At 44.7% G+C, this 24,391-nt stretch overlaps 3 protein-coding genes across 5 annotated transcripts in view; 1 reads left to right on the top strand and 2 right to left on the bottom strand.

Moving 5' to 3' along the window:
- Positions 1–1,034: 1,034 nt before the first annotated feature.
- TRMT2A (tRNA methyltransferase 2 homolog A) lies at positions 1,035–13,879 on the bottom strand. The gene is made up of 12 exons (XM_081966898.1): positions 13,741–13,879; positions 12,077–12,673; positions 10,720–10,828; positions 9,592–9,773; positions 7,638–7,752; positions 7,279–7,394; positions 5,977–6,088; positions 4,801–4,923; positions 4,116–4,191; positions 3,346–3,462; positions 2,742–2,838; positions 1,035–1,681 (listed from the first exon to the last, which is right to left on the bottom strand). The coding sequence occupies exons 2-12, from the start codon at positions 12,658–12,660 to the stop codon at positions 1,318–1,320; spliced, it is 1,995 nt and encodes a 664-aa protein (XP_081823024.1). The 5' UTR covers positions 12,661–12,673; positions 13,741–13,879; the 3' UTR covers positions 1,035–1,317.
- Positions 13,880–14,021: 142 nt separating this feature from the next.
- Positions 14,022–23,474, top strand: RANBP1 (RAN binding protein 1). Of its 3 annotated transcripts, none has more exons than XM_081966939.1 (6): positions 14,022–14,403; positions 16,810–16,946; positions 17,891–18,048; positions 18,416–18,544; positions 19,294–19,359; positions 21,276–23,474. In XM_081966939.1, the coding sequence occupies exons 1-6, from the start codon at positions 14,389–14,391 to the stop codon at positions 21,398–21,400; spliced, it is 630 nt and encodes a 209-aa protein (XP_081823065.1). In that variant the 5' UTR covers positions 14,022–14,388; the 3' UTR covers positions 21,401–23,474. The 3 variants fall into 3 exon arrangements, with proteins under 3 accessions (XP_081823065.1, XP_081823066.1, XP_081823064.1); XM_081966940.1 differs by having other exon boundaries at positions 16,807–16,946; positions 21,279–23,474; XM_081966938.1 differs by having other exon boundaries at positions 16,807–16,946.
- The window catches only part of CHFR (checkpoint with forkhead and ring finger domains), a 179,424-nt gene continuing 173,690 nt past the window's right edge, over positions 18,658–24,391 (bottom strand). Inside the window, exon 19 of the transcript XR_014176484.1 lies at positions 18,658–18,672. The gene's annotated coding sequence lies outside the window, so the exon portion shown is untranslated. The remainder of the gene's footprint in view (positions 18,673–24,391) is intronic.

Here is a 24,391-nt window from a genome sequence, read left to right as displayed (position 1 = left end):
CATGCAGCCCAATTTTCTTCTGCCTAGCAAGGTGACGTAATTGGCAGAACAAATTCCCTTTCATCTGCGTTTCCTATGTGAGTGAAGAAATAAATGTTGAGGTCTTTGGGGCAGGAGGGGGGCACCCTCTGGAAGCAGTGGTTCTTGTCTGCAGACACCTGGGAGATGTCAACCCCAGGGGGTCTTGCGAAGGCTTGAAAAATGTTATTTACAGCTTAAGTCTTGGGGCGCCATGATCACAAAATGTATTTAAAGGGGGTCTGAAGTGAAGGTTCGGAACCACTGCCTTAAATGTGTGTCCTAAGTATTCTGGAGGTGCTGCCTTTTTGAGGTTCTTCAGCCACATTAATTAAAACTAAGGGAGTCAGCATTTAACAAAGTAGAATTTACTACAGGCAGTTGCTGACTGGCAAACCTGTAGCGGCGGCTCCGCCCACCCGCCAGACATAATGCACGACCTTTTGGCATATGCTCACATTTGCAAACTGGTAGGGAAGGTAGTGTCACGCAGCGGCTCTGGCTAAGACGCTGAGCTTGTTGATCAAAAAGGTCAGCAGTTTGGCGGTTCAAATCTTTCGCGCTGTGTAACGGAGTGAGCTCCCGTGACTTGTCCTAGCTTCTCCCAACCTAGCCGTTCAAAAGCACGTAAAAAATGCAAGTAGAAAAATAGGGATCACCTTTGGTGGGAAGGGAACAGTGTTCCTTGTGCCTTCAGTGTTGAGTCATGCCGGCCACATGACCACGGAGACGTCTTCGGACAGCGCTGGCTCTTTGGCTTTGAAACTGAGATGAACACCGCCCCCTAGAGTCGGGAACGACTAGCACACATGTGCGAGGGGAACCTTTACCTTTAGGGAAGGTAAGTGAATCCCACCACTGCTTGCAATCATTTGTCACATGGTCACTCCTTTTACAACCATGTGATGTGCATAATGGGCAGACTCCATTATGGTGTACATCAAGGATTTACCTGGATTGTGGCAAATACAACTTTGATTGTACGTTAGGGACAAAGAAAGTTACACAACACAAAATGCACCCAGTGGCTTTAATTCGTTTGGTACACAGGACTCTCATCCCGTTTGCTCATTTCAAAAACATGCCTTTACAAAAAAAACAAACCTATCCAGTCTGAAATTGTATCTTTAGGCCTTTGCTTCCAGCAGTCTCCCCTTAAAACTGTTGACATACTTCAACGTGGTGCTTTTTCAAACTTTAAGCAGAAGCTTTGCTGGGTAATGAAAGGGGGTGGGGGGGAAGCAGCAGACCCTTTTAAGATCAGGAAGTAAAAAACGGGTCCCTTCGGTACTGGAATCGCTAACTGGGACATCCCATCACTGTTCTCGGGAGAGAGTCTGCGGTGTCAGCCTCTTGGGACTTCACATCTGGAATCTCCAGTGATTTCACGCCTGGAATCTCCATCGAGTTGACATTAGGAATCTCCACCGATCCCACACCCGGAGTATCCCCCGATTTAACATCTGGAATCTCCACCGATTTAACATCTGGAATCTCTGCTGAGCCCGCAGGGGCGTTACTTTCTTTGCTGTTTGGATACTCTATTCTTTCAAAGAAGAAAAGCATCTCGCAGTGCATGGTGTGAGGGAAAAGATCTACCGCCGTTGCTTTGATAACCCGGAAGGGGTCGCCTTTCACACGGTGAGAAGGTGCTCGACAAAGGCTACGGGAGAGAGGAAACACAGTATGAATCTTCATCCTTTTATTTAATGACTTGAGGTTGCTTCTCTCCCTCGTGACACCCCACCCCACACCGCTGGGTGGACCGGCTTCAATTCTGCCCATCTGGAGGAAAGGGTTAACGTGAATATTTGCCCATAGCAACCTATGATGGCGGAAGGAACAGCCCAAATTAGTTTGTCAGGGTTCTGGGATGCCCTAATTAATTCATGAGCCTCGAGCCAAGTTTCAAAAGAAATTCTGTTATTTATTAGGAGGAACATGTCAGCACGTACCCAACATGCTGGAGTCAGCTCTGCCCCACATAATTTACTGCCCACCTATGACCCATAATTTACTTCCCCCCTTCTTCCCAGGACGTGTCATAAATCACATTATCCAACGGGAGCACTTTTATGGGCTGTAGAAAACACGCCTCTCCGGCTGGCTCTGTAACCTGGGATACAATCGGGAGAAAGGTATGCGTGGAATGTGCTTCTGATCGTGGCAGCTAAGCTGCTCCGTCAGTTCTCCCCCCTCCTGCCTATGGCAACTCGAGAGCAGGCCAGGAATGCTTTACGAATTGACATAGGCTTTCTGGAAAACCCTCCCTTTGCCATAGAATCTTCTCCTGGCGCACAGTGCTTCCCCCTCCCCCTCCCACCGGAAGCTCCTCAAAATTGTGGCGCCGACCGGTGACGGAGCCGCAGCAGAGGGAGGAAAAAGCCACATGCGGCTCCAGAGCCGCAGTTTGCTGGCCCCTGGGACAGACCATAATCTGGTCCAATTCGGATTGGCAGATGTGATCGGTGTTACGCTGGGGTATCCATTATGGCCTGTTCACCATGGGAAAAGAGACCCTTCTGGACATAGAGACATCCAACGACATAGCCCACTATTTCATATACCCACACAAGCCCCTTCACCTCGAGGCCCCTGATCATAGGATGGGGAGAGGTGGGGGGGAGGGGCTTGACGAGGTTGGGAACACGCGGAAGAGGCTTCCATCCTGCAGTGGGTAAGACAACGGCTAAATCGATGAAAACAATGACGCGTAGACTCACTCCACAAAGTTGTTCATAGCCGCTCGAGGGTTGCAGGAGACGTAAAGGAGCTTTTTCAAGTGCTCGGCTTTTCGGATGGCGAGGATCACTTTGGAATCTAGGAAATTATACAGTTGGATGACTGTAGGCTTTTTTGGCTGCCGTGACAACTCTGAAGAAAAGGCAGCTTCCCCCTCCACCACCACCCCGGGTCAAGAAACAACAATTAGCTCCAAACGAGGGAATGTTAAAACTCCACCGTAACAAAAGTAGGAAAAAGCAGACAGTAATTCTACAGATCCTTTTTCAGCAGGAAAACAAAGTCTTCATATCGTTCAATGTTACCATAACTTGCTTTGTAGCATCTATTACATCCCCAAAAGTCAAATTTGGGGTTTTTTTCTCTCTCCCTCTCCCAAAAGTAGTAAAGGATAAATTAGAAGATTGTTTACTGATCTCAAAGGAAAAGGAAAGCTGCAGTGGTTGAAAAACGTACAAGCAAAGCAGCAGTTGCTTCTCTTCTCTTGCCAAATCCGTTTTTGTGTTCCCGCACAGTTCCCTGTACCATTGTGTAAATTTAAAATCCCACTTAAATATGGCCCCGAGGTTCCCCCTCCCCACTTACGTAAACCTGCTCGTGGGGGATCCACAATTGTAACTGTGTGGTGTAGTGCTAACGTGTTCACCAGGCGAGGAACAAGCTCTTCAGCTTTCCCACAGTGGAATTCAACATTCATCAGCCCTGAAAAGGGAGCAACAAAGAATATGTTTATGTTAAAATCTTAACGTCGTCTTCCTTCTTCTATATATATAAAAATGGCTCTGTGTGTGTGTTCCAGCATAATTCTGGAACGCCTCGAACAATTTCAACCAAACTTTGTACACAGATGATTTTACTCTCTGGAAACAAATACGGTGGGGATAAGACACCCCTAACACCCCTCGGAGTACGTGTGTTCTGTTAAGATACAGCCTGTTGTGCCTTAAAATGGCTTCTACTGTACTGCCGTAAAATGGCTTCTACTGTACAGCGCCTTGGAGTTGCCATGGTAACGTCTTCACAGTACTCCATAAGGGGGCTCCCTCTGGTAAGGGGGAAAATCCAACTGCAGTGGTTCTCAACTCTTTCTTCCCAACGGACCCCTTTAAATGCCTTTTATGGCCACGGACCCGCAAGACTGAAGATTTAAACGACATTTGTTCCCAAGCCTTCGCAAAGCCCCCGTTGACAACATCATGGATCCTAGGAGGGCAGGTGTGTGTATGTGTCTCCGTGGACCACAGGTTGAAAATCACTGGTGCATTGTACGTAAGAACTGAATGCCATTCTCGCCTTTGGTTCGGATAGAAACATTCCGAGTTGAGCAAGAGGTTTCGACATTTATTATATTTTACCGTTCATCTGAGCGTTTGCTTTGGCATCTTCAACCGCTTCTTGGCAGAGTTCCACTCCGATAACTTTCTTCACTTTCTGCATGATAAAAAAAAAAAGCAATAATCAGTTAACACTTTGCTGGCTATGAGCATAATGATGGCAAAAAAATAATAATAGCAGAATTGGGTGCAGCTCACTTCTCAACTGCCTAGCTTAGCAGTGGAAGTTCCAGTCCTGATTATGGTCGTAAGTCGTAACCAGAAACCCCCTGTTCAATTCTGGAGCCGACCGGAAGTCTGGCTCCCCCACCATAGTGTCTCCTCCTAACACAGCATCCTTCTTCCTCTGCCAACCAGAAGTCCGGTTTCCTCACCATAGAGTCTCCTAACACAGCATCCTTTTTCCTCTGCAACCGGAAGTCCGGTTCCCTCACCATAGAGTCTCCTCCTAACACAGCATCCTTTTTCCTCTGCAACCGGAAGTCTTGACAGTACTCACCATAGAGTCTCCTCCTAGCGCGGAGTCTTTTTTCCTCTGCAGACCGGCAACGGGAAGCCGCAGCGGAGGATGAAAGAGCCACATGCGGCTCCAGAGCTGCAGGTTGCCGACCCCTGGTCTAGGCCTACATACTAAAGGTGGGGGAGGGGCTGTGATGTCCCTGCTCCCCCTTCCCTGTGGAAATAGGAAGCCAACCTGTCCCTTCACCTGTGCAAGAGATATGCCAATTGATCCAGTCCCACAGCAAACATCCAGCACCGTGGTTTCCTGATTGATGTCGGCCCAATCCTGAATGGTTGAATACAGAACCTCGGCGGCCTTCGTGTTCACCTGTGAAGTCCAACATTATTCTTGCTATTAAGTCATCTAACGAGCAGGGAAGAAGCCACTGGCAAAAATCTCAGCGGGTTGAAGTCCGTTTGACTTGCCGGAATACCAAATTAAAGTTACGGTGAAAAACTTAGTAAGAGTTTTACTTATTGAAAAGCATAAAAGCTTCATTTGGACGATAGGGAGGAACAAGGAAACCACAGGACTTTTTACAAGTCATAATTTCTTTTTAACTCCGCCACCCACCGACTCTTAGGTATAAAATACACTGTGATTTATTTTACACTAGCCGCTGACCCAGCGTTACCCGGGTATTCATTTATAGGGGGGAATGTCCAGACCAAACATAATTTCTCATGTTGGATTTCCCCCCTTACCAGAGGGAGCCCCCTTGTGGAGTACTGTGAAGCAGTTACCATGGTAACTTCACTGTGCTGTACAATAGAAGCCATCTTAAGGCACAACAGGCTGCATCTTAACAAAACACACACCCCGAGGATGTTAGAGGTGTCTTACCCCCATAGTGTTTTTCTCCAGAGGGTAAGTTTGGTTGAAATTGCTCAAGGCGTTCTAGAGTTATGATAGAACATAACACACACAGAGCCATATATATATATATATATATATATATATATATATATATATATATATATATATATATATATATATATATATATATATATATATATATATATATATATATATATATATATATATATTATTATTATTATTATTTAATAGCCAACAAAAAAGAATGGAAGGCCTTTAAAATGTAGATCGCTGTATGCAGATTAATGTATGCTTTTTATTTCAATTCTTCCTTTAAGAAACACTTATTGGCTTGTATAATTTTACCCCTCCAATGTTTAATGCACTGGCTGGTTTACAATAAACCCTGACACAAATTCTTTTTTGGGAGGGGTGGGGGAAGGAACTAGGAACATGGGCAGCCCTTCCCTTTTCCTAAAAATTCACCTCAAAAGAACATCCAATTAATCCCACCTGCAAAACCAGGCTGAAGTAAAAAAAAAAAAAACATTGTGGAAAAATTACCTGGAAAAAAGCATGGGGCGAAATCCGGAATTTTAACCCCAGAAGATTTTCCTGGATGTACTTCTCACCAGCGATGTTGTTCAAAATTAAATCTTCCCGATTTGGGGATTTTCTGCAGAGGGAAGAAGAAGCAGGAAAAAAGGAATTTTGTGACGGCCTTCCTCGCATCCGCAAAATCATACTCAACGATTTAAGATTACGGGTTAAAACAAATCAGGGCCAGAAAACGGGGTCTGAGGTGATGCTTGAACTTATGAATGCAATGATGCTTCAGCTGCAATATTATAACAGCACAATTAAGTAATCTCAAATAATGCTTACATGTTAATGAAATCAAAGCGCTTAAAATGTTCCCATCTTATTGAGCGATGGCTATTCAGCAACGCTCCCAAAGGACTAACAGACAAAAAGGAAGAAAAAATCCCACTAGTTAACATTTCATTCTAATTATTTCCAGCCCCTCTTGGCTGTATTGCCAGTAACTGTGGGAGTAAAGTTGTTGTGCCCTGCCGGAGGCCAGCGGACCTGATAGCAGAGTCAGACAGTGAGGAGGTTGGGGAGAAACATGGGCCAGTCCTGGGGGCTGAAGGAAGCTCAGACGGGGACTCTGCGTCGGAGGCAGAGAGGGAGCTAGACAACAATGAGGCAGAGAAACAGCTGGAGCCTGTTCCCAGGGTGCACATGTGCAGAGCTGCCAGAAGACAAGAACAACCAAGAAAGCAGGGTCGACTCAAGAGTAAAGCCACACCTTGGATGTGATTGGTCCTTCCCATAGGAAACAAAAGGAGTGAATGGGAAGGGGGCTTTTGCAGTAAACAATTCATTCATTCGGTCATGGCAAGAGTGGAAAGTTCTGTTTGTGACTATAACAGACTCTGTGCCAAGTGTTGCCTTGCCCTAGGTTTGGAAACTAGTTATCTGGCAGATCTCCAAGCGAGATAAGGTTCGTGTTGATAAATATTCCTCTGAAAGACTGTTTGCTAAGCCTTGCGGACTGTGAATGAAAGGAATTCACAGTCATGGAAATAAAAGGGAGTTTTGCCAGGACCAAGACTCTGCTTCTTGTTTTTTAAGGAAGCCTGAGTCAGAACAAAAGTAAATAAAAATTATACTTGGATCTGGGGGGAAATAGGTTGAGTTGCACTTAAGTCTACAGTACTTCTAATGAACCTTAACATTTTTTACTAAATGCTTAGCATTTTGAACATTCAGCTGTATTTTGCAGCAGTTTAGTTTCCCCCTTTATAGGGGGGTGATGGCATCCCATGTCCGATAACCCTGAAAAATATATTTTGTCGTTACCTCTGACCTTCTTCTACAAAATATAAAGATGTTATTCCGCTGCCTTTTCCAGGACCGTCTGTGAAGTAAGTAGCCATCGAAGTTTGCAGCGTAGCACGTTCTTCTTGGCTTAATTTCTACAGATTCCAAAACAAAAAACAAACAAACAAACAACACCAGAAAGATGCTTAGATGTCTTAAAACAGCACCACGGGCTTCAAAGAAAATTAGGAAAAATGAAGACAACATCTGAAGCAGGGCTTACGTTTCTCGGAGGAAACCATGTGTTAAATCCCAAGAACGATCAGCAGTTTCCTAAGATATCGAAAAAGCTGCCAAAAGGCTGTTTTATTATTATAGAAAAGAAATTTTTATCATACCTGCGGATTAAAATAGGCAATTGCCATGACGTGGCCATTCGAGCTAGTACGGACTGTTAGCTGCTTCCAGTGTCCTTCGTAAGTTTCTGGGCTATAAACGCCGTAAGAAGTTGATCTGCAATTTACAAATCCTTGATTACCAAACCAGTAATGTTGATAGGGAGCTGTCCAGTGTTCTGTGTAAGATAGGGGGGTGGCTCAGGGTCGGGATTGAAAATTTTTAGCAACAGGGCATACCCACGAGGGCGTAGCCTAGACAGCTTCCTGCACCATAGAGGGGGCATTTTCTCATTATTTTTAGGTTGAATCTCTCCTTGGTCAGTTTCCATCCATTATTCCTTGTCTGACCTTCAGGTGCCTTAGAAAATAGCTTGACCCCTTCCTCTCTGTACCAGCCTCTCAAATATTGGAAGACTGCTCTCCTGTCTCCCCTGGTCCTTCTCTTCACTAGACTAGCAATGCCCAGTTCCTGCAACTGTTTATCCTATGTTTTAATCTCCAAGCCTTTGATCATCTTAGATATATTCAGATTAACAGAGTTGGAAGGGATTTTGTAGGTCATCTAGTCCAACTCCCTCCCAAGCAGGAGATCCTACCTACACTATTTCTGACAGATGGCAATCTAGTCTCTTCATGAAAGCCTCCAATGATGAAGCTCCCACAACTTCCGAAAGCATCTTCTGTTCCATTGGTAAATTGTTCTCACTGTCAGAAAGTTCCTCCTTCTTTCCGGATTGAATCTCTCCTGGGTCAGTTCCCATCCATTATTTCTTGTCTGGCCTTCAGGTGCTTTGGAGAATAGTTTGACCCCCCTCCTCTCTGTGGCAGCCCCTCAAATATTTAAAGACTGCTATCCTGTCTCCCCTGGTCTTTCTCTTCACTAGACTAGCCGGGCCCAGTTCCTGCAACCGTTCATCGTATGTTTTAGTCTCCAGTCCCCTCATCATCCTGGTTGCTCTTTTCTGCACTCTTTCTAGAGTCTCCACATCTTTTTTATAGTGTGGGGACCGAAACTGGATGCCGTATTCCAAGCGTGGCCTTACTAAGGCTTTATAGAGTGATATTAGAACCTTACTTGATCTTGACTGTATCCCTGTTAATGCAACTTAGGATTGCGTTGGCTTTTTTGGCTGCCTCCACACACTGTTGGTTCATATTTAATTGGTTGTCGACTAAGACTCCAAGATCCCTCCCACATTTACTGTTAGTACGCCGGATTTCACCCAGTCTATATGTGCACTTTTGGTTTTTCTTGCCTAAGTGCAAGACTTTACTTTTCCCTATATTGAATTTCATTTTTAGACAATGTATTCAAACTACATGTTCTGATCTAGGCTTCCTAAGAGCATGAAACAAACTCCTGGTCCCCTTTTAATAATTTGCTGTGAATTCTCATTCCCATCCAGCAAAGTCTTTTGGGGAAGGATTTACAGTCACAGACCTTATCTGGCTTGGAGAGCTGCCAGACTGATATCTGCAAAACTTGGCAAAGAGTCTCGGAGAGTCACGAACCAATGAAGCGAACTGTCTCCTGCAAACTCCACTCCCCTTTCGCTCCTCTTTTTATTTCCTCTGTGAGGGGCCATTCACTGTCCACCTGTGGCCTTTACTCCCAAGTCGACCCCTGTTCTTTAGCTGTTCCCTTCGTCTGGCAACTCTGCGCATGTGCACACTGGGAACAGGCTCCAGCTGTTCTTCTGCCTTACTGATGTCTGACTCTGAAGGCAGCTGATAACTGTCAGACGGCCCTGGCCCCCTCTCTGCCTCCGACACAGAGCCCTCCTCAGAGCCTTCCCCAGACTCCAGGACTGGCCCATCTTCCTCCCCAACTTCCTCACTGTCCGAATCTGCTGCCAACTCTGCTGGCGGGCCACAACACTACATTTGCCTATCATGCAAGGGCCAAAAATTGGAGAAACAGAAAGCAGAAACTTATTAACAGCAGGTGGCTCACCGTATGTAGACTTGGAAAGCCCTGGCCACCTTTTTGGCCTCCGTGGGAACGTGGATGGTCTCAAAAGGTTCCACCACAGCGCAGGATCCCCCCTTGTATTTGCCCAGCCGGAAGCCGACCGTTTTATCGTCTTGATTTGGGCCTAAGCCAATCAAAAATTCACATTTGTTGCGGTATCCGGTCTAAATTCAAAGCAAGGCAACATTCAGAATAAAGCTGAACAGGAGAATGCACGCTGGCAGGGCACAACGAACGTGATGAGCGACAATCCTAACCATTGTGACAGTACAGCCAGTCCTTGGACTTACCGTGCTTCCCCGAAAATAAGACAGGGTCTTATTTATTTTTTTGACCCCTGAAATAATTGCTTGGCCTTATTTTCGGGGAAGTCTTATTATTTTTGAGGTGCAGGAGGCGCCGAGCGTGGTCACCTCATGGCTGCTGCTGTGTTGCAATATTTTCAGGGAGGGCTTATTTTAGCGCATGCCCTCAAAAGCCCTACTGGGCTTATTATCCAGGGAGGTCTTATTTTCAGGGAAACAGGCTACAATCCTTGACTCATGACAATTGAGTCCAGAATTTATGTTAAGTGAGAAATTTGTTAAGTGAAGCTTTGCTCCATTTGTTATGGGAATCGCTGCAATGATTGAATTAGTACCACGGTTATTAGGGATGTGGTGGCTCAGTGGCTGCTGAGCTTGTCGAACAGAAAGGTCGACAGTTCAAATCCCTAGCGCCGTGTAACGGAGTTCCCAACTCTAGGGGGCGGTGCTCATCTCCGTTTCAAAGCCGAAGAGCCAGCGCTGTCCAAAGACGTCTCCATGGTCATGTGGCTGGCATGACTCAACACCCAAGGTGCACAGAACGCTGTTCCCTTCCCACCAAAGGTGGTCCCTATTTTTCTCCTTGCATTTTTTATGTGCTTTCGAACTGCTCGGTTGGCAGAAGCTGGGACAAGTCACGGGAGCTCACTCTGTTACGCAGCACTAGGGATTCGAACCGCCCAACTGCCAACCTTTCTGATCGACAAGCTCAGCTTTTTAGCCACTGGGCCACCGTGCCCTGCACTTTACTTCCTCCCAAACTTTGATGAAACGGGTGTCGCGCAAAACTCTCGGTATGCATGACCTGTAATGGGGATGGCTTCACTCCGTCCAAGGGGCAACAAAGCCCATCGTGCTTCTCCTTTTGCAGGAACAGCCACGGGAGTAGTGCTCGGTTGTTGTTTCCTATGTCCCTGAAATCAAAAGCAAAAAAAACCAAAACATTAATTGGAGGTAAGAAAATGACTAAACCAAAATCGGGGCCCCATCATGTATCATCGCTAAACCACGATCATTGTTCAAAGTGGTGGAGGTTGCTGTCCCCATTTTCCAAGCATAAAATCCAAGAAAGTGTGACGGAAAATATATACAGGCAGACTTGTTGAAAGAGAAAGTTTGCTGGGGTGGCCGGCGCTCCTAATAAAGGAATCTTTTGAGTTCACTTCAGAGGGTTTCTCATGTTTGGGGAGCAGGGTCCGAACGACCGTTGACTTAACTGAACGATCCTTCTATGTGCGCTGCGGGAGAATCCAAGCATGGGTTAACTTTGTCCATTAGAAGATGGAGAAGTTCACCAAGGTCAGGGATCTACCAGGGGAATTAAGCTCCCAGAAAAGCAAATTACCGTGTTTACCCCCAAAATAAGACTGGGTTTTATATTCATTTTTGCACCAAATAGGTCTTATTTTCTGCTTAGGTCTTATTTTTGGTGTAATACGGCACAAGACGCCTCCGTGTGGCTGACAATCTTAACGGGCTTATTTTGGGGGCAGGCCTTATATTACCAACATCCTGAAAAATCACGCTAGGACAGGGAGGGCTAACCTTTTCATTGTTAATAACAATAACATTGTTGTTATTTATTGTTTTATCGTTGGGTGCCAAAAATGGGTCATATATGGCACTCATAACGCAAAGCGTGTCCCCGCATGCGCGCACAACAGCCCCCCCACCCACGCAAGCCGCACAACTCGCCACCAAGCTGAGCTTGATATTTCCTCTAGGGCAGGGGGGGGGCGGCAAACTTAAAACACTCAAAGAGCCATTTGGATCAGTTTCCCACGGAAAACACCGGAAGTTGTAGTTGAATTAAACATTAAGTCATGTACCAGCTGGGGGTCGCACATTGGCGGTTGTGACGCATATTTGAGCAACGGGGAGCCGCAGCAGAGGGATGAAAGAGCCATATTGCTAGGGGGCCGGGGGAGGTTGGCCCATTGGGTCCGTTTTTCGCCCTCCCCAGGCACCGGAAGCATTCCTGAAGCCTGGGGAGGGTGAAAGGGGCCTCCCCCAGCCCCCCCAGAAGGCCAAAAATCATCTGACTGGCACGCGTGTTGAAGCTGATGGCTCGCGTGCCAACAGATATAGCTCTCATAGATTCGCCCTCATGGCGCTAGGACTTATTTTTCCAGATGGGTTCCATTTTCAGGGATACAGGGTACCTGGTCAGTTTCCCCAACACCTCTTCACACTGCTTCCTCTTCGTCACCAGCTGGTCTTCGTAGGGCACAGCCCACAAAGGAGTCACCACATCCGCTATCTGCTTGCTCAGAGGCGCCTCCTCGCCGTCGTTGGATGAAGCCGGGCGCTTGGCCGAGGCTTCTTCGGCGCCTTCCTCTCTCTTCCTCTTCTTCAAAATGGGATCCGCTTTAGGCTTGGCCAAGCGGACGCTCAGGTTCCGGTTCTTCCATCGGACCCCGTGGAGGACTTTCATGGCTTTGTCCCGTTCTTCCTCGCTCTTGAAGGTGACAAAGGAGAAGGTCTGTTTCCCCATCAGTTTGATCTTATGCGGGTGAAGTCCGTATTTGGCGAGGAATTTCTTGACTTCGTTAAAGCCGATGTACCTGGGCAGGTTCTGGAGTTCCACCTTGTAGATTTCCGAAGTGAACAAGTCCTCTTTAATGTATCTGTACATGTCCGAAGCCTCTGAAGGGTTTCCCGTATTTGTTTCTACGCTTTGGACCGCCGATTCCGGAGTGGCGCATTTTGGACCCCCCGAGCGCACGGAGTCCTCGTCTTCTTCCATTATTTCAGCCACTCTAGAAAAGAGAAGTAACAGACTTGACTTTCTCGCAGCGTCCAAACCTTGAACCAAATCACAGGGGAGATCATTTTGAGGGCAAAACTAACTGAATGAATGAAAAGTCGGAAAACATAATAAGTCACAATTAAACTGTGTGGTTTAATCAAGGAGACAAGCAGGGGTGGGTTCCTGCCAGTTCTGACCTCTTCTATAGAAGAGGTTCCACAAATCTACCGTGCCGTTTAGAACCGGTTCCAGCTCCCTCCTCCCGCCCGTCCGCACATCATCAAGATGAAGAGCGAGAGGAGGAATTCTGGGAGTTGAAGTCCACAAGTCTTAAAGCTGTCAAGTTTGAACACCCCTGGGGGTTTTTTTTCTAAAGGGTTAGAGGTGCAAGGGTCTTGTAACTTGACAGCTTCAAGACTTGCGTGCTTCAAATGCCAGAGTTTCTGAGCCAACATTTTGGTTGCTAAGCAAGAGCGTTGTTAAGTAAGTTTCACCACATTTTACAAGTTGGCCACACCCACCTGGTCACATGGCCAGCAAGCCACTCCCACCAGGTCATATGGCCAGAAAGCCACTCCCACAAAGCAGGCCACACCTACAGAATAGGTTCTAAAAAATTTTGAAACCCACCACTAGAGAGAAGCCACGTGTTTTATTAGTTTTTTGCTATTTCAGGTGGAATTTCTCAAAGCTTGAAAGCTTTTGATTTCTATTGAAATACAAATGGCTGGAGAATTCTGGGAATTGAAGTCCATCTTAAAGTTCCCAAGGTTGAGAAAGCAATAGGGTTCTTGAGCAGGAAAGCCGGGGGGGGGGGAGAGCGGGGGGAGGGCACTCAAGGCATCCAATTGAACAAGGTGCTTTTCCATGGAGAGTGTTAACACTACATCCCCCAGAACCCCTTGCGCAGGAGTCTTCCAACCTAGCACCTTTTAACCGAGCCTCCTAACAAGCGGGGCCTTCCTCGATTCGCAATCCATCCGCATCCGGAGGGCGCCAGGCTGGGGAAGGTTGCAGGGGCGGCCCTATGCTCGGCCAGAAGCCCAAGGAGCCCACCGCGTGGAACTTTCCACTCACCTCGCCACCGGGTACACTAGGCGAGCGGCCCCAAAGACCCACTTCGAATGGCGCAGGCGCGGGAAAACAGGGCGGGGCTTCTAAGAGGGCTATGCCGGCATGACGCCGCTTGCGCAACGTGTGGTTTTTTCCCCCCTCTAAACTAAAGCGAGGCTGGGGGGGGGGGAATCCCCGTATGTGCATTCGTGTGCGCACGCGTGTGCGTAAGGGTGAGCGTGCCCCTCCTCCATGCAGCGTTGCGCGCGAGTTGGGGGCGGGAAGAAAGTCGCGCAAAGGCCGACGGGAAGGAGGGAGGAAAGCGCGCGCGCGCGAGGCCTCTCCACTCTACTTAAAACCGTTTTTCTCCTCTCTCTCTCTCCGACACGCGAGAAAGTTCGTCCTTCACCCGCGGAGAACGTCGATAAGAAACCCTGCTGGCCTTATAGAAAACAAGCCATCGAGGTTAGGCCCAGACTTTTTTTTTTCCACTCCCGTCAGCCTTTGCGGCAGCGGCGGCGGCAGAGGCACGGGCAACACGCGGTGGGCGTGCCCGCGTCGTCGTGTAGGCGGAGCCAAGGCGGCGCAGCGACGGAGCTCGCGGCGGGCAGCGGAGGCGGGAACCCGCGCGGCGACGGGGAGCGAACCCAACGTGGGAGCGGCAGCCCCACCATGGCCGAGACGAAGGTGAGGGGAGGCGAAGAAGCGGAGGGCGAGCCGCTGAGTTGGTGGGGGGGTTGTTTCCCGCGCCGCCTTTTAGGCCCCTCAGGCGCGAGGCGGCCTTCCCTCACCGGCTTGGGGGGGGTGGCTGCCTGAGGGACTTCATTTCCCAGCATTCCTTGCCTTTGCCGGCTACGGCCGGGCCTTTGGGGAGTTGTAGTCCCGGCAGGGAGAGACGGGGTCCTGCGGCCTCGTGCTTTGCTCCTCCCTCCCTCTCTTCTGGGCCGTCCCATGTGCACCGGGGTGGGGGATGGAATGGGGGAAACGGCGGGAAGGGTCCCGATCGCGCCCCTCCCCTCCCAAAAAGCCCTTCCGAGGTTGTCTTTTAGTTGCCTCCATGGCTTGTTGGGGGGAGGTCATTTTCGGCATTCCCGAGCCAGCCCCTCCCCCAAAATTGCTTCTCTTCCCCCCTCCCCCCCGAGAAGAATGGTTTCTCCCCACGAGGGTCTTTTCCCCTGGCTGGATATCAGGGCAGCCATCCCTGAACCCAAAAGCGATGCCCGCCTATTGTTTCGGCCAGGGAGCCCTTCCACGCCCCAATAACTATTATTAATTAAATTAATTAATTACTAAATTTTCATGGCGCTCATCTCCCCTACGAGGTGACTCTGGGCCCCTGTGTGCTCCTGTTTCCCCCCCCCCCGCCCCAAATACACACACATAACAAGGATCCAAATTTCGTACTACTACTACTTTCCTGATGCATTTTTTAAAAACTCATATTAAATTTCTTTATTTTTTAATTGAAAAGCCAGTGCCATGTCAGGATAACAATTAAAAATAAAGCAAATCTAAAGAAAAATCAATAGTAAATCTTAACATACAGGTTAATAACTGTAACAGTACTATACTAACAGTAATTACAGTAATAAGTCCAAAAGAAAAGAAAAAAGAGCTTTAACTAAATTTCTACTTGCATTAGCTTACTTACAATTTTTCCATATTAGATCCATAATTTTATACGGCTTTATTTTCCAAAGTAACAATGATTGACATTTGTCAACTTCACACTCATTGCTACCTCCTGGCTCTATCCATTCATAAAATTCATTTCATGTCCTATAATATTTCGAGTCTGATTTATCTTTAATTTTTAAGGTTAATCTATCCATTTCAGCACAATCCCATGGGGTGTTCGCATTTTTCCAATATTTGGCATTTGCAGTTCTTGCTGCAGTCAATATATGTAACACCCACACAAGGATCCAAATTTCGTACTACTACTTTCCTGGTGCGTGTTTTTTTTAAAAAGAATATAAAATTTCTATGCCTGTCTTAAACTTTTGCACAACATTCTTGTGGCTTCCTAGGTTCTGCAGTCTTTTTGAACTCTGGAATCCCCCTTTGTCTTCTTCACAATGATGAGTTTGATTGGACTGGGTTATATCTATTATGGAGGTGTTCTGTATGGAAATTAAAACTAAGAAAACGTTAAAACGTTTGTTTATTTGACTTTGTGAATACCAGCAAATATCATGAATACCCCAGGGGTCCCCAGGCCACTGTTTGAGAAGTGGTGCGCTAAGCGAACGGCAGTGATTTCCCTTAAATCAGGGATTTTCAGGTTCCATGATTGAAATTTTTAAAGAAAGCAGTAGGTGTATTTGGGCCTTCAGGCTTTTGGTGAACCAGATTGCTGTAAAAAGAATTGCAATATGTGAAAGTCACTTTGGGCATCATTATTTGTTTCAAGGATATATTTTTTCTCAAGTGCAAAATAAAGTGCAGATAAGGTTCAATTCTGGAGAAGGAAAACCTTGAGGTTTTAAAATCCTCATTTGTATAGTAGCCATCACATTCCAATTAATCTGTTCTCATTCTTGGTTTTTGGCTAAAGTACAAACAAGGGAATGCCCAATTTTTTAGTACTTTTATTTCTCAGCTGACCACTGCCAAAGACTCCTGAATAAAGCCTCAGTTTTTTGTGGCAGCATCCTTTTATTGATGTTTTTATGTACTCTTTTCACAAATCTGTGGTGTTTGTTCCTTGGACGAAGGAGGTTCTCTACCCAATTAGGGTAAATTTTTAATACGGTTGGGTGTCAATTGAGGAGAACCATATATACCTATATTTGGAGGTGTTGCAAGTTGGCAAGCTTAGAAAGTGATAAATCAGCTAAAACATTCTAAAGTTTAGAAAGTGATAATACAACTAAAACGTGATTTGGAGATTTCTGCTTGTGAGATTTTTGAACTTTGTGTTCTTTTGAAGTTCTGTTGACTCCCCAAAAAAACCTGCTGTTTTCCGAATGAAATAGGATTGAATTGGCTTTCTATTGAAAGGCAGACGGTGTGTTTACCGGAATGTCTATCTTAATTTTTTGAAATGATCTTCTCTAATAAGCCTCCGATGCCTTATCCTTACTCTAGCAGGATGCACATGAGGAGCATGACTCAGCAACCGACAATGCAGATGATTCTAACCACGACCCGCAGTTTGAGCCCATCGTTTCTCTTCCTGAGCAAGAGATCAAAACTCTGGAGGAAGACGAGGAGGAGGTTTTCAAAATGTAAGCTCAAGTTGAAGCTCTCTCGCAAATTAAATCAGCAGGCTGTCCTAACTTTCAGGGTGTAAAAGCGAAGTCCCAATTTTGTGGGAAATATGGTGTGACAGGCTTAACGTTTAACAAAATGGGTTGTTTAAACTCATTCAGTGTTGGAACTGTAGGACGGGTCCCCATCCTGTGCGCCACGGCCCACTCGTGGGCTGTGGGGATTTGCAGGAGCACACCTTGTGCAAGCAGCATGCATTTAAGTGAGCAGCAAACACACATGCATGCCACTCGCACCAATGAAGCTGCACGCTTTCTGGCTGCTCACGCAGAACCTTTCCCTCCTGGCCAGAAACGTTGGGGGACTGCTCTAGGACGGTAAAGTTGATGGAGTTAGCAGACATGACGAAATTGATTCTCTAAATTAAAGAATTTACCTTGTTTTGTTTCTACTTGGAGACCACTTCTGCACTTTCTACTGGAAACTAGGAGGGTGGGGGTGAAATGTTTGAGTTTAGGTTTCGAAGATTAAAATGATTTAGTAATGGATAGAAGTAACTTTTAAGGTTCAGAAATGTAAAGTAAAAGGTCAATGTATTATTTTTTTAATCTGCAGCACTGAAGAAAGTCAGAAATCATTACTTTTTTTGTATGTTTCTCTCTCCTTTTCTTATTTTCCCAACTTTGTTTCTTCTATATTTTATTTCATGAAGCTTAATTTAAAAACTTGTTTAAAAAGTGTTGGAACTCCATTGTACCTGACTGAAACTGACTTAACCACCCCAAAAGTAAATGTTAAAGGCATTTTATTTCAAAGGAGTTTCTCTAGAGGCTTTTATCAAACGATGAATTCCAGGTTTGTGTTGTCTATTAGTTATCTCAGTGATGCTAAAAGATCCTAATTCAGTATAATCTCTGGCATATTCATTGCCATTAATTTGTCTTTTTTTTTTTCCATGAAGGCGAGCAAAACTTTTCCGATTCGCATCAGAAAGTGACCTTCCAGAATGGAAAGAACGTGGAACTGGGGATGTAAAACTCCTGAAGCACAAAGATAAGGGGACCATCCGCCTCTTAATGAGGAGAGATAAGACTCTTAAAATCTGTGCAAACCATTATAGTATGTAATTTAGTATTCTTCTAGTTAAGATTGCTGTATGTGTTGGTATTGTAACAAGAAACTCTTTCTGAAGTCAAATTGATAGCTTCATTCTGCTCAATGGTGTTAGAAAACTATTCAGGGCCCAATTGCTTTTATTTGGAGTTATAGGTTGTATTGTTAGAAACTGAATAATAGCGATAACGTTGTGAAATACATTCGACAATATTTTAAATATGGATAGTAGACAAATGGACAGTCATTCTTTTCTAGATGAACTTTATGATCTTCCTTGCCGGTTCTTCACAGCTTTATAATATTGCTTGATGGTTAGTTTGTATTATCTTGCTATATTACCTGTGCCTAACTCCTCCCCTCCTCACTTCAGTCACACCTGTCATGGAGTTGAAACCAAACGCTGGGAGTGACCGGGCCTGGGTGTGGAATACACATGCTGATTTTGCAGATGAGAGTCCTAAACCAGAGCTGCTGGCAATTCGGTTTTTAAATGCAGAAAGTAAGTTCCTTGTTTTGGAGAAATTGGATTTTTTTTTTAAAAGTGGTCTTCCTCTCCTTGTAGTTGAGGGAATGATGGGAAAACCCCACACTAGAATAGAACAGAACAGGGGTTGGCAACTTTAAACACTGAAAGAGCCATTTGGACCCGTTTCCCACAGAAAGGAAAACACCAGGAGACACAAAAACTCTTCCCGTGCCTGACAATTTCCTGAGCAGCCACAAAACTAGCATATGTAGTTGAATTAAAGGTTATGTTTTCTTCTGAAACGTTTCTTTTCTTGGATTTATCCATGGTTAGCCTACTGGGGGTCAGAAAGCTCAATAAGTCGTGTGCCGGCAGGTGTTGCATAGTGACGGTTAACTGTCCCACTTAGCAACACAAATGTTAGGCCGAATTGTGGTCGTAAGTCGAGGATTACCTATAGTTGCAGTTTCTGTCTAGTGCTAGATTACGGTGACCTTAAGTGGTCACTCCTGTCATGCCAATTTCACAATTTGGGTTGTATGGAAATTCACTCAGCCCGTAATGACCTCACCCTTGTTTTAACCCTTTGCTGAGAGTCTTCATTTTTTCCATCAGAAAGGCAGCAACAGGGCTTCTGAAAGGGGAAATTTGGCTGAAATTGCACCTACTGCACGCAAATCTTAGCCTCTGTTCTGAAGAAGCTCGTGCTTCCCTACGCGTTTCGACTTTGCTTGCTTAAATCCACTGCAACCTCTCTCTCTCGTTTTGCTCCTTTCAAACAGACGCACAGAAATTCAAGGCAAAATTCGAAGAATGTAGGGGTGAAGTTGATAAAAAGGGAAAGAAAGGTAAGATGTTTGCATTCGCTTATTTCTGGGGGGAAAAGGGAACCTCATCCTTCATGAGATCTGAAGCATTTCTTCTGAGGTCCCTCACCAGTCAAAGAAGTAGGCAAGAGATAACAAGTCTGCACCACATATTTTACAGAAGTGTATAAGATGTGTATAGGCTTCATATGTGATACCTAGAGCAGGCAGGAGAATCGTGTATTCTATTAAAGGAGGTGTTCTGACTGAGGCTTCCCGAGAGCACGGAGCAAACTCTTTGTCCCAACAAAAAACCCTTTTATTCATTTGCTGCGAATTCTGCTCATTCACATCCAGCAAAGTCTTTCTAGGGAGGATTTACAGTCACAGACCTTACCTGCCTTGGAGAGCTGCCAGGCTGAGATCTGCACAACTTTTGCAAGGAACCTCAGAGGGTCACAAACCAATTAAGCAAAATAATGACCTCCTGCAAACTCCACTCCCCTTTCGCTCCTCTTTTATTTCCTCTGGGAGTGGCCATTCATCATCCACTTTACTTTGTTTTCACTGTATGTATACACCCAGTTTACACATACAACTTACTCCCAAGTCGACCCCTGTTCTTTAGCTGTTCCTTTTGTCTGGCCACTGCGCATCTGCTCACTGGGAACAGGCTCCAGCTGTTCTTCTGCCTGATGTCTGACTCTGAAGGCAGCTGATAACTGTCGGACAGCCCTGGCCCCCTCTCTGCCTCCGATGCAGATCCCCCATCAGCGCCTTCCCCAGACTCCAGGACTGGCCCATGTTCTTCCCCAACCTCCTCATGGCCGCTGGTGGGCCACAACAGGAGATAATTTCCCTTTCCCTGCCATTTAATACTCATTTTGTGCCAATTCTTAATTTTGCTTCTTTTATTTTTTCCTTATTGGGAAATAATAGAATTATTTCATCATTAATCATCCGTTCTTTCACATTTAGTTGTAGGAAATACATTCAGAATTTGTCTTGGGGAATATTCGTCCTTCATCTCAGTTGTTTCTTATTATTTATAGCTCACCTTTATGAAAATATCCCAGGATCATTTAGTCACATGATCAAAATCCAGGCACTTGGCAACTAATGTGTCCTGGGATCACATGATCAATATTTGGGGGGCAGAGCCATATCCCCTTAACCGTGTGATTCACTTAACGGTTGATGCAGACAGTCATAAAATTGAGTGATTCGTTTAACTTCCTTGCTTAGTAAGGGAAGAATTATAGTCGTAACTCAAGGACTACCTGTGTCTATGAAATCAATTACTTTTAGCTGTAATGGACAAAAATAATTTCCATCTGGTCGAATATGGTGGGAAGCCCGGGGGGGGGGCAATTGTTCGAGACTGGGAGCCTTATAAATTAAGCAATATTTTTAATGTTTTCATTATTTCCGAGGTGTTGAGCCCCACAATATTCTGGTCAATGGGCTTTCCATTTTCATTTCTATCAGCAGGCTCACTCTGCGCGTGACTTCCATAGTTACAGTGCTTTTTAAGTCTGCTAGAGTAGCAGTCCAGAACAAAGCAAAAACATTTCCTCCTTGTGGATTTCTGTTTCGATTGTCTTGGCACATCACGTTTAATTCTGAACAGATTTATTAAGTGTTGAAACTTGTGAAAATGCTGCGTAGATCTAATTCTTAGATATTCAGGCAAAGCAAATTGGGAAATGCGTTTTCTTTTTTAGGTTTATATTTAAACCACAGTAGCAAAAGGTCAGGAACGACTAGCACATATGTGCAAGGGGAACGTTTACCTTTAGCAAAAGGTTCTAACGTTCAGTTTTCGGCATGTCTCTATATCTGCAGTTCAAACTCATTCATACGTTATTGCAGAGAAAATGTTTTCCCTGCTGCATTCCATAACCTTGTGTCCAGCTAATGCCTATTAAATGCTAATGGTCTACACCGACATTTTTTAGCAGAAACAGACAAAAACGATAGCGCGGATAAAATTGCTGAGAAATTAGAAGACCTTTCTGTAAAGGACGAGTGCAAAGAATCGGAGAAGAAAGAAGGCAAGGAAAAGACTGAAGAAAAGCAATAAATCATTTTGGGCCTTGTGTTTTTCCTTTTTTTTTTTTTCTTAATTTTTTTTTTCTTAATTTTTACAAGGGACTTTATAAAGAACTGTATTCTAATGTTTTTTTTTTCTAAGCTTTTGCCCTTTTGGAAGAATTCTCCAAGAAAATAAAAAAAAGATCCATTCCCCAGTCATGAAAATGTACTGTGCTTAAAACTCACTTTTCCATAGTGGAAATACTTATTTATAGTCATCCAGGAGAGTGAACGAATAAAGCTTTGGAAACGGTATGAAAAAGAGGAGGGTTTTCTACATACACTTCGTGTGTGGCTGCCCTTGTTACCTTGGGTTATATGTTTGGGTGCCTATTTTAGGTGAGGTATAGTGTAACTGAATTCTACCGATTGGGGGGGAAAAAAAGAGAGAGTAACAAAGATGTTTCTGATGCATTGTGGCTGAATGTTGTAGTGACTGAAAGGAGAAATTTTATGCTAAGCTTCCTTTTCTTGTAATTGAGGCTTGAGTGACCTTAAGTGTTCTTGTGCAGATTTATTAGAATGTCCCTTTGAATCTAATGTCCTCCCACAATGGCCTATGATGTATTTCAAAATATTACGGTTTCTTTTAGTCGGCGATCCAGAAAGGCAGAAATAATATCTTTTTAATTATTGTCAAAAGTGGGAGATGTCCAGCGAATGCGATTTTTTTTTTCTATAAAGCTGTTTCAAAGGCCTTTTTTTTTCTCCTGCAGAGCAAAATCCTTCTTTTCTGTGTAAAAGGGACAGAGAGGTCCAGTTCCTTCTATATAATAATTTTCCGTATAAACTCCATGTAGGTATGAAGACAAGTAATAACATTTTTTTTGTTGCTTTTGCTGTCTCGATCGTAGCATTTTCATAGTGTGTTCTGGGGGAAACGGGGGTGGGTGGGATTCACCTTTTTTAAAAGATAACTTTTGGTTGTGAGAAAAATAATAATAATCCACCTTTCTTACTTAATGCCACCTGGGGAAAAGCACTGATGTCTCCGTTTGCATCTGTTAGTCGACTTGATACCCTCATTTTAACAATAAACTTTTGGGTAACAAAACGTTTCATTGTGGGCTCCCTCCTCATTGTCACTGGTAGTTGAAAGACGTTAAGATTCACTGCCCAGGGACACCCTTAAATCTTCACCACAGAGACCAAAAATGATGAGCTTCTGCATCCATAACCATGGGCTACGCTCACCCAACCAAGTATGCTCTCGCTTTCCATCCTCATGGCAAAAAAGGATTATAATTGGTCTTCGAAAATTGGGGAGGGGGGATTTATTTTTTACATATAACTCAGGCTTTCTCAGTGTGTATATATATTCTTGCAAGCTGTATTCCCTCCTTGACCCATTCCTCTTGATTGTAGAAATCTTCCCCAAAAGTAACACAGGTTGTCTTGTCCTGCATATAAGTTTGAGAGCGCCTGGCCTAAGTTTCTTTCAAAGATTCAAGTTCTCCATGTCGGCTTGTTCCGGCGTTCCTCAACCGTGGCACCTTGAAGATGAGTGGACTTTTAACTCCCAGAATTCCTCAGCCAGGAAGCTAGGGAATTCTGGGAGTTGAAGTCCACACATCTTCAATGTTGCCGTTGTTGACAAACGCTTGCATCGCAAGTGTGGCTGTAAAACATTCCTTTTCTCTTTCTTGAAACAATATGCCCAGTCGTCTTGTTATTACTTTAATTAAAAAGCTTTTGTTCAATTAACAGCAGAACTGTTTGAAATCATCCATGATCTTTTTCTGGAATTTTTAAGTATTTCCTTGATATTCTGTCTCCCTCCCCATAATCATCATTACATTTTTTTTAATGGATGTATTCGTTTCTTCCTGTAGTATTGTATTTTTTGCGTTATGATACTTGGACTAAGGCATGACTGCAGGTAGGGAGATGCAGAAATACCTCAACCAGTCCCAAGGACCTGTCAGTATACCCAACAGTAAGGTAAAAGGGGCATTGAACGCTTATTTTCAGATTGAAATCACTATAAATGATTTTATCAAAAAAAAGAAAAAACAGCACTGTTCACCTGGCTAACTTTGAAATAAATTTAATCTTCATCTTTTTGTTTTGCTTAATTCTTGTAATGTAAGTGGGAGGAGGTTGTGTTTTTGATTCTTAGAACCGTCTCTCTCTCTCTCTCTCTCTCTCTCTCTCTCGTCTCAGGATAACTTGTGTGTAACTGATCTTGATCTGCCCTTTGAGCTATTTTAACGGCTTGATTTCCTGTATTGTAATTTCTGGGACATGAAAAAGTGAATGATGTGCGAAAAAAAGGAAAAGCGCCTGTTGAATGTGACTCCTTAATGCAGCTCCTCGTCTGTCACTTGGGGTTTGGGAGGGAGTGGGGGGGGCAGGGGGACGAAAGGGAACAATTGCATTGGTTGTTGCTGTGTGTAAATGTACTATGCAGGTTGCCTCTTCTGTTTGCTCCCTTTGTAAAATGCAACGCTTGTGTGTGCTTTTCCAAGGCCTCTTCTCCTCGCAATTTTTTTTAAATGGTGGAAACGTGCTCAGAAAGAGAAACGAAGCCATACCGACAGGATTTATATAGTGTTTGTTTAACTTTATATATTAAAACAAAACGATGTTTCAACGATGCTGTGTATAAAAGAAACAGGAGCATAAAGTAAGATGCTACAAAAGAAATACGTGCCATCTTATTTTTAATTGGAAAGCGGATTATTGTCTTGAGTTATTGCAGGTTGAAGCTTATTGAACCAATACCCCGGAATGCACTGCAGCAAACATTCGGTTTCTCGTAGTCGGCCGCTTGACTTGTATGGGTAAATGAAGCTGCAGTTTTTATCATTTGCACCAATGCAACCCCGTCTACCTGGAGTACAGGTAGCCCTCGACCAAGGACCACAATTGAGCCTAAAAATTTACATTGCTAAGTGATACACTTTCAGTTTTGAGCTTTGCCCCATTTTGCGACCTTGCTTGCTACCATTGTTAAAGTGAATCACTGCAGTTGTTAAGC

This window comes from Natrix helvetica (genome assembly GCF_964273705.1).
Source record: "Natrix helvetica genome assembly, chromosome: 14".
Classification (NCBI taxonomy): domain Eukaryota; kingdom Metazoa; phylum Chordata; class Lepidosauria; order Squamata; family Natricidae; genus Natrix; species Natrix helvetica.
This window is presented reverse-complemented; position numbering and strand designations above follow the sequence as displayed.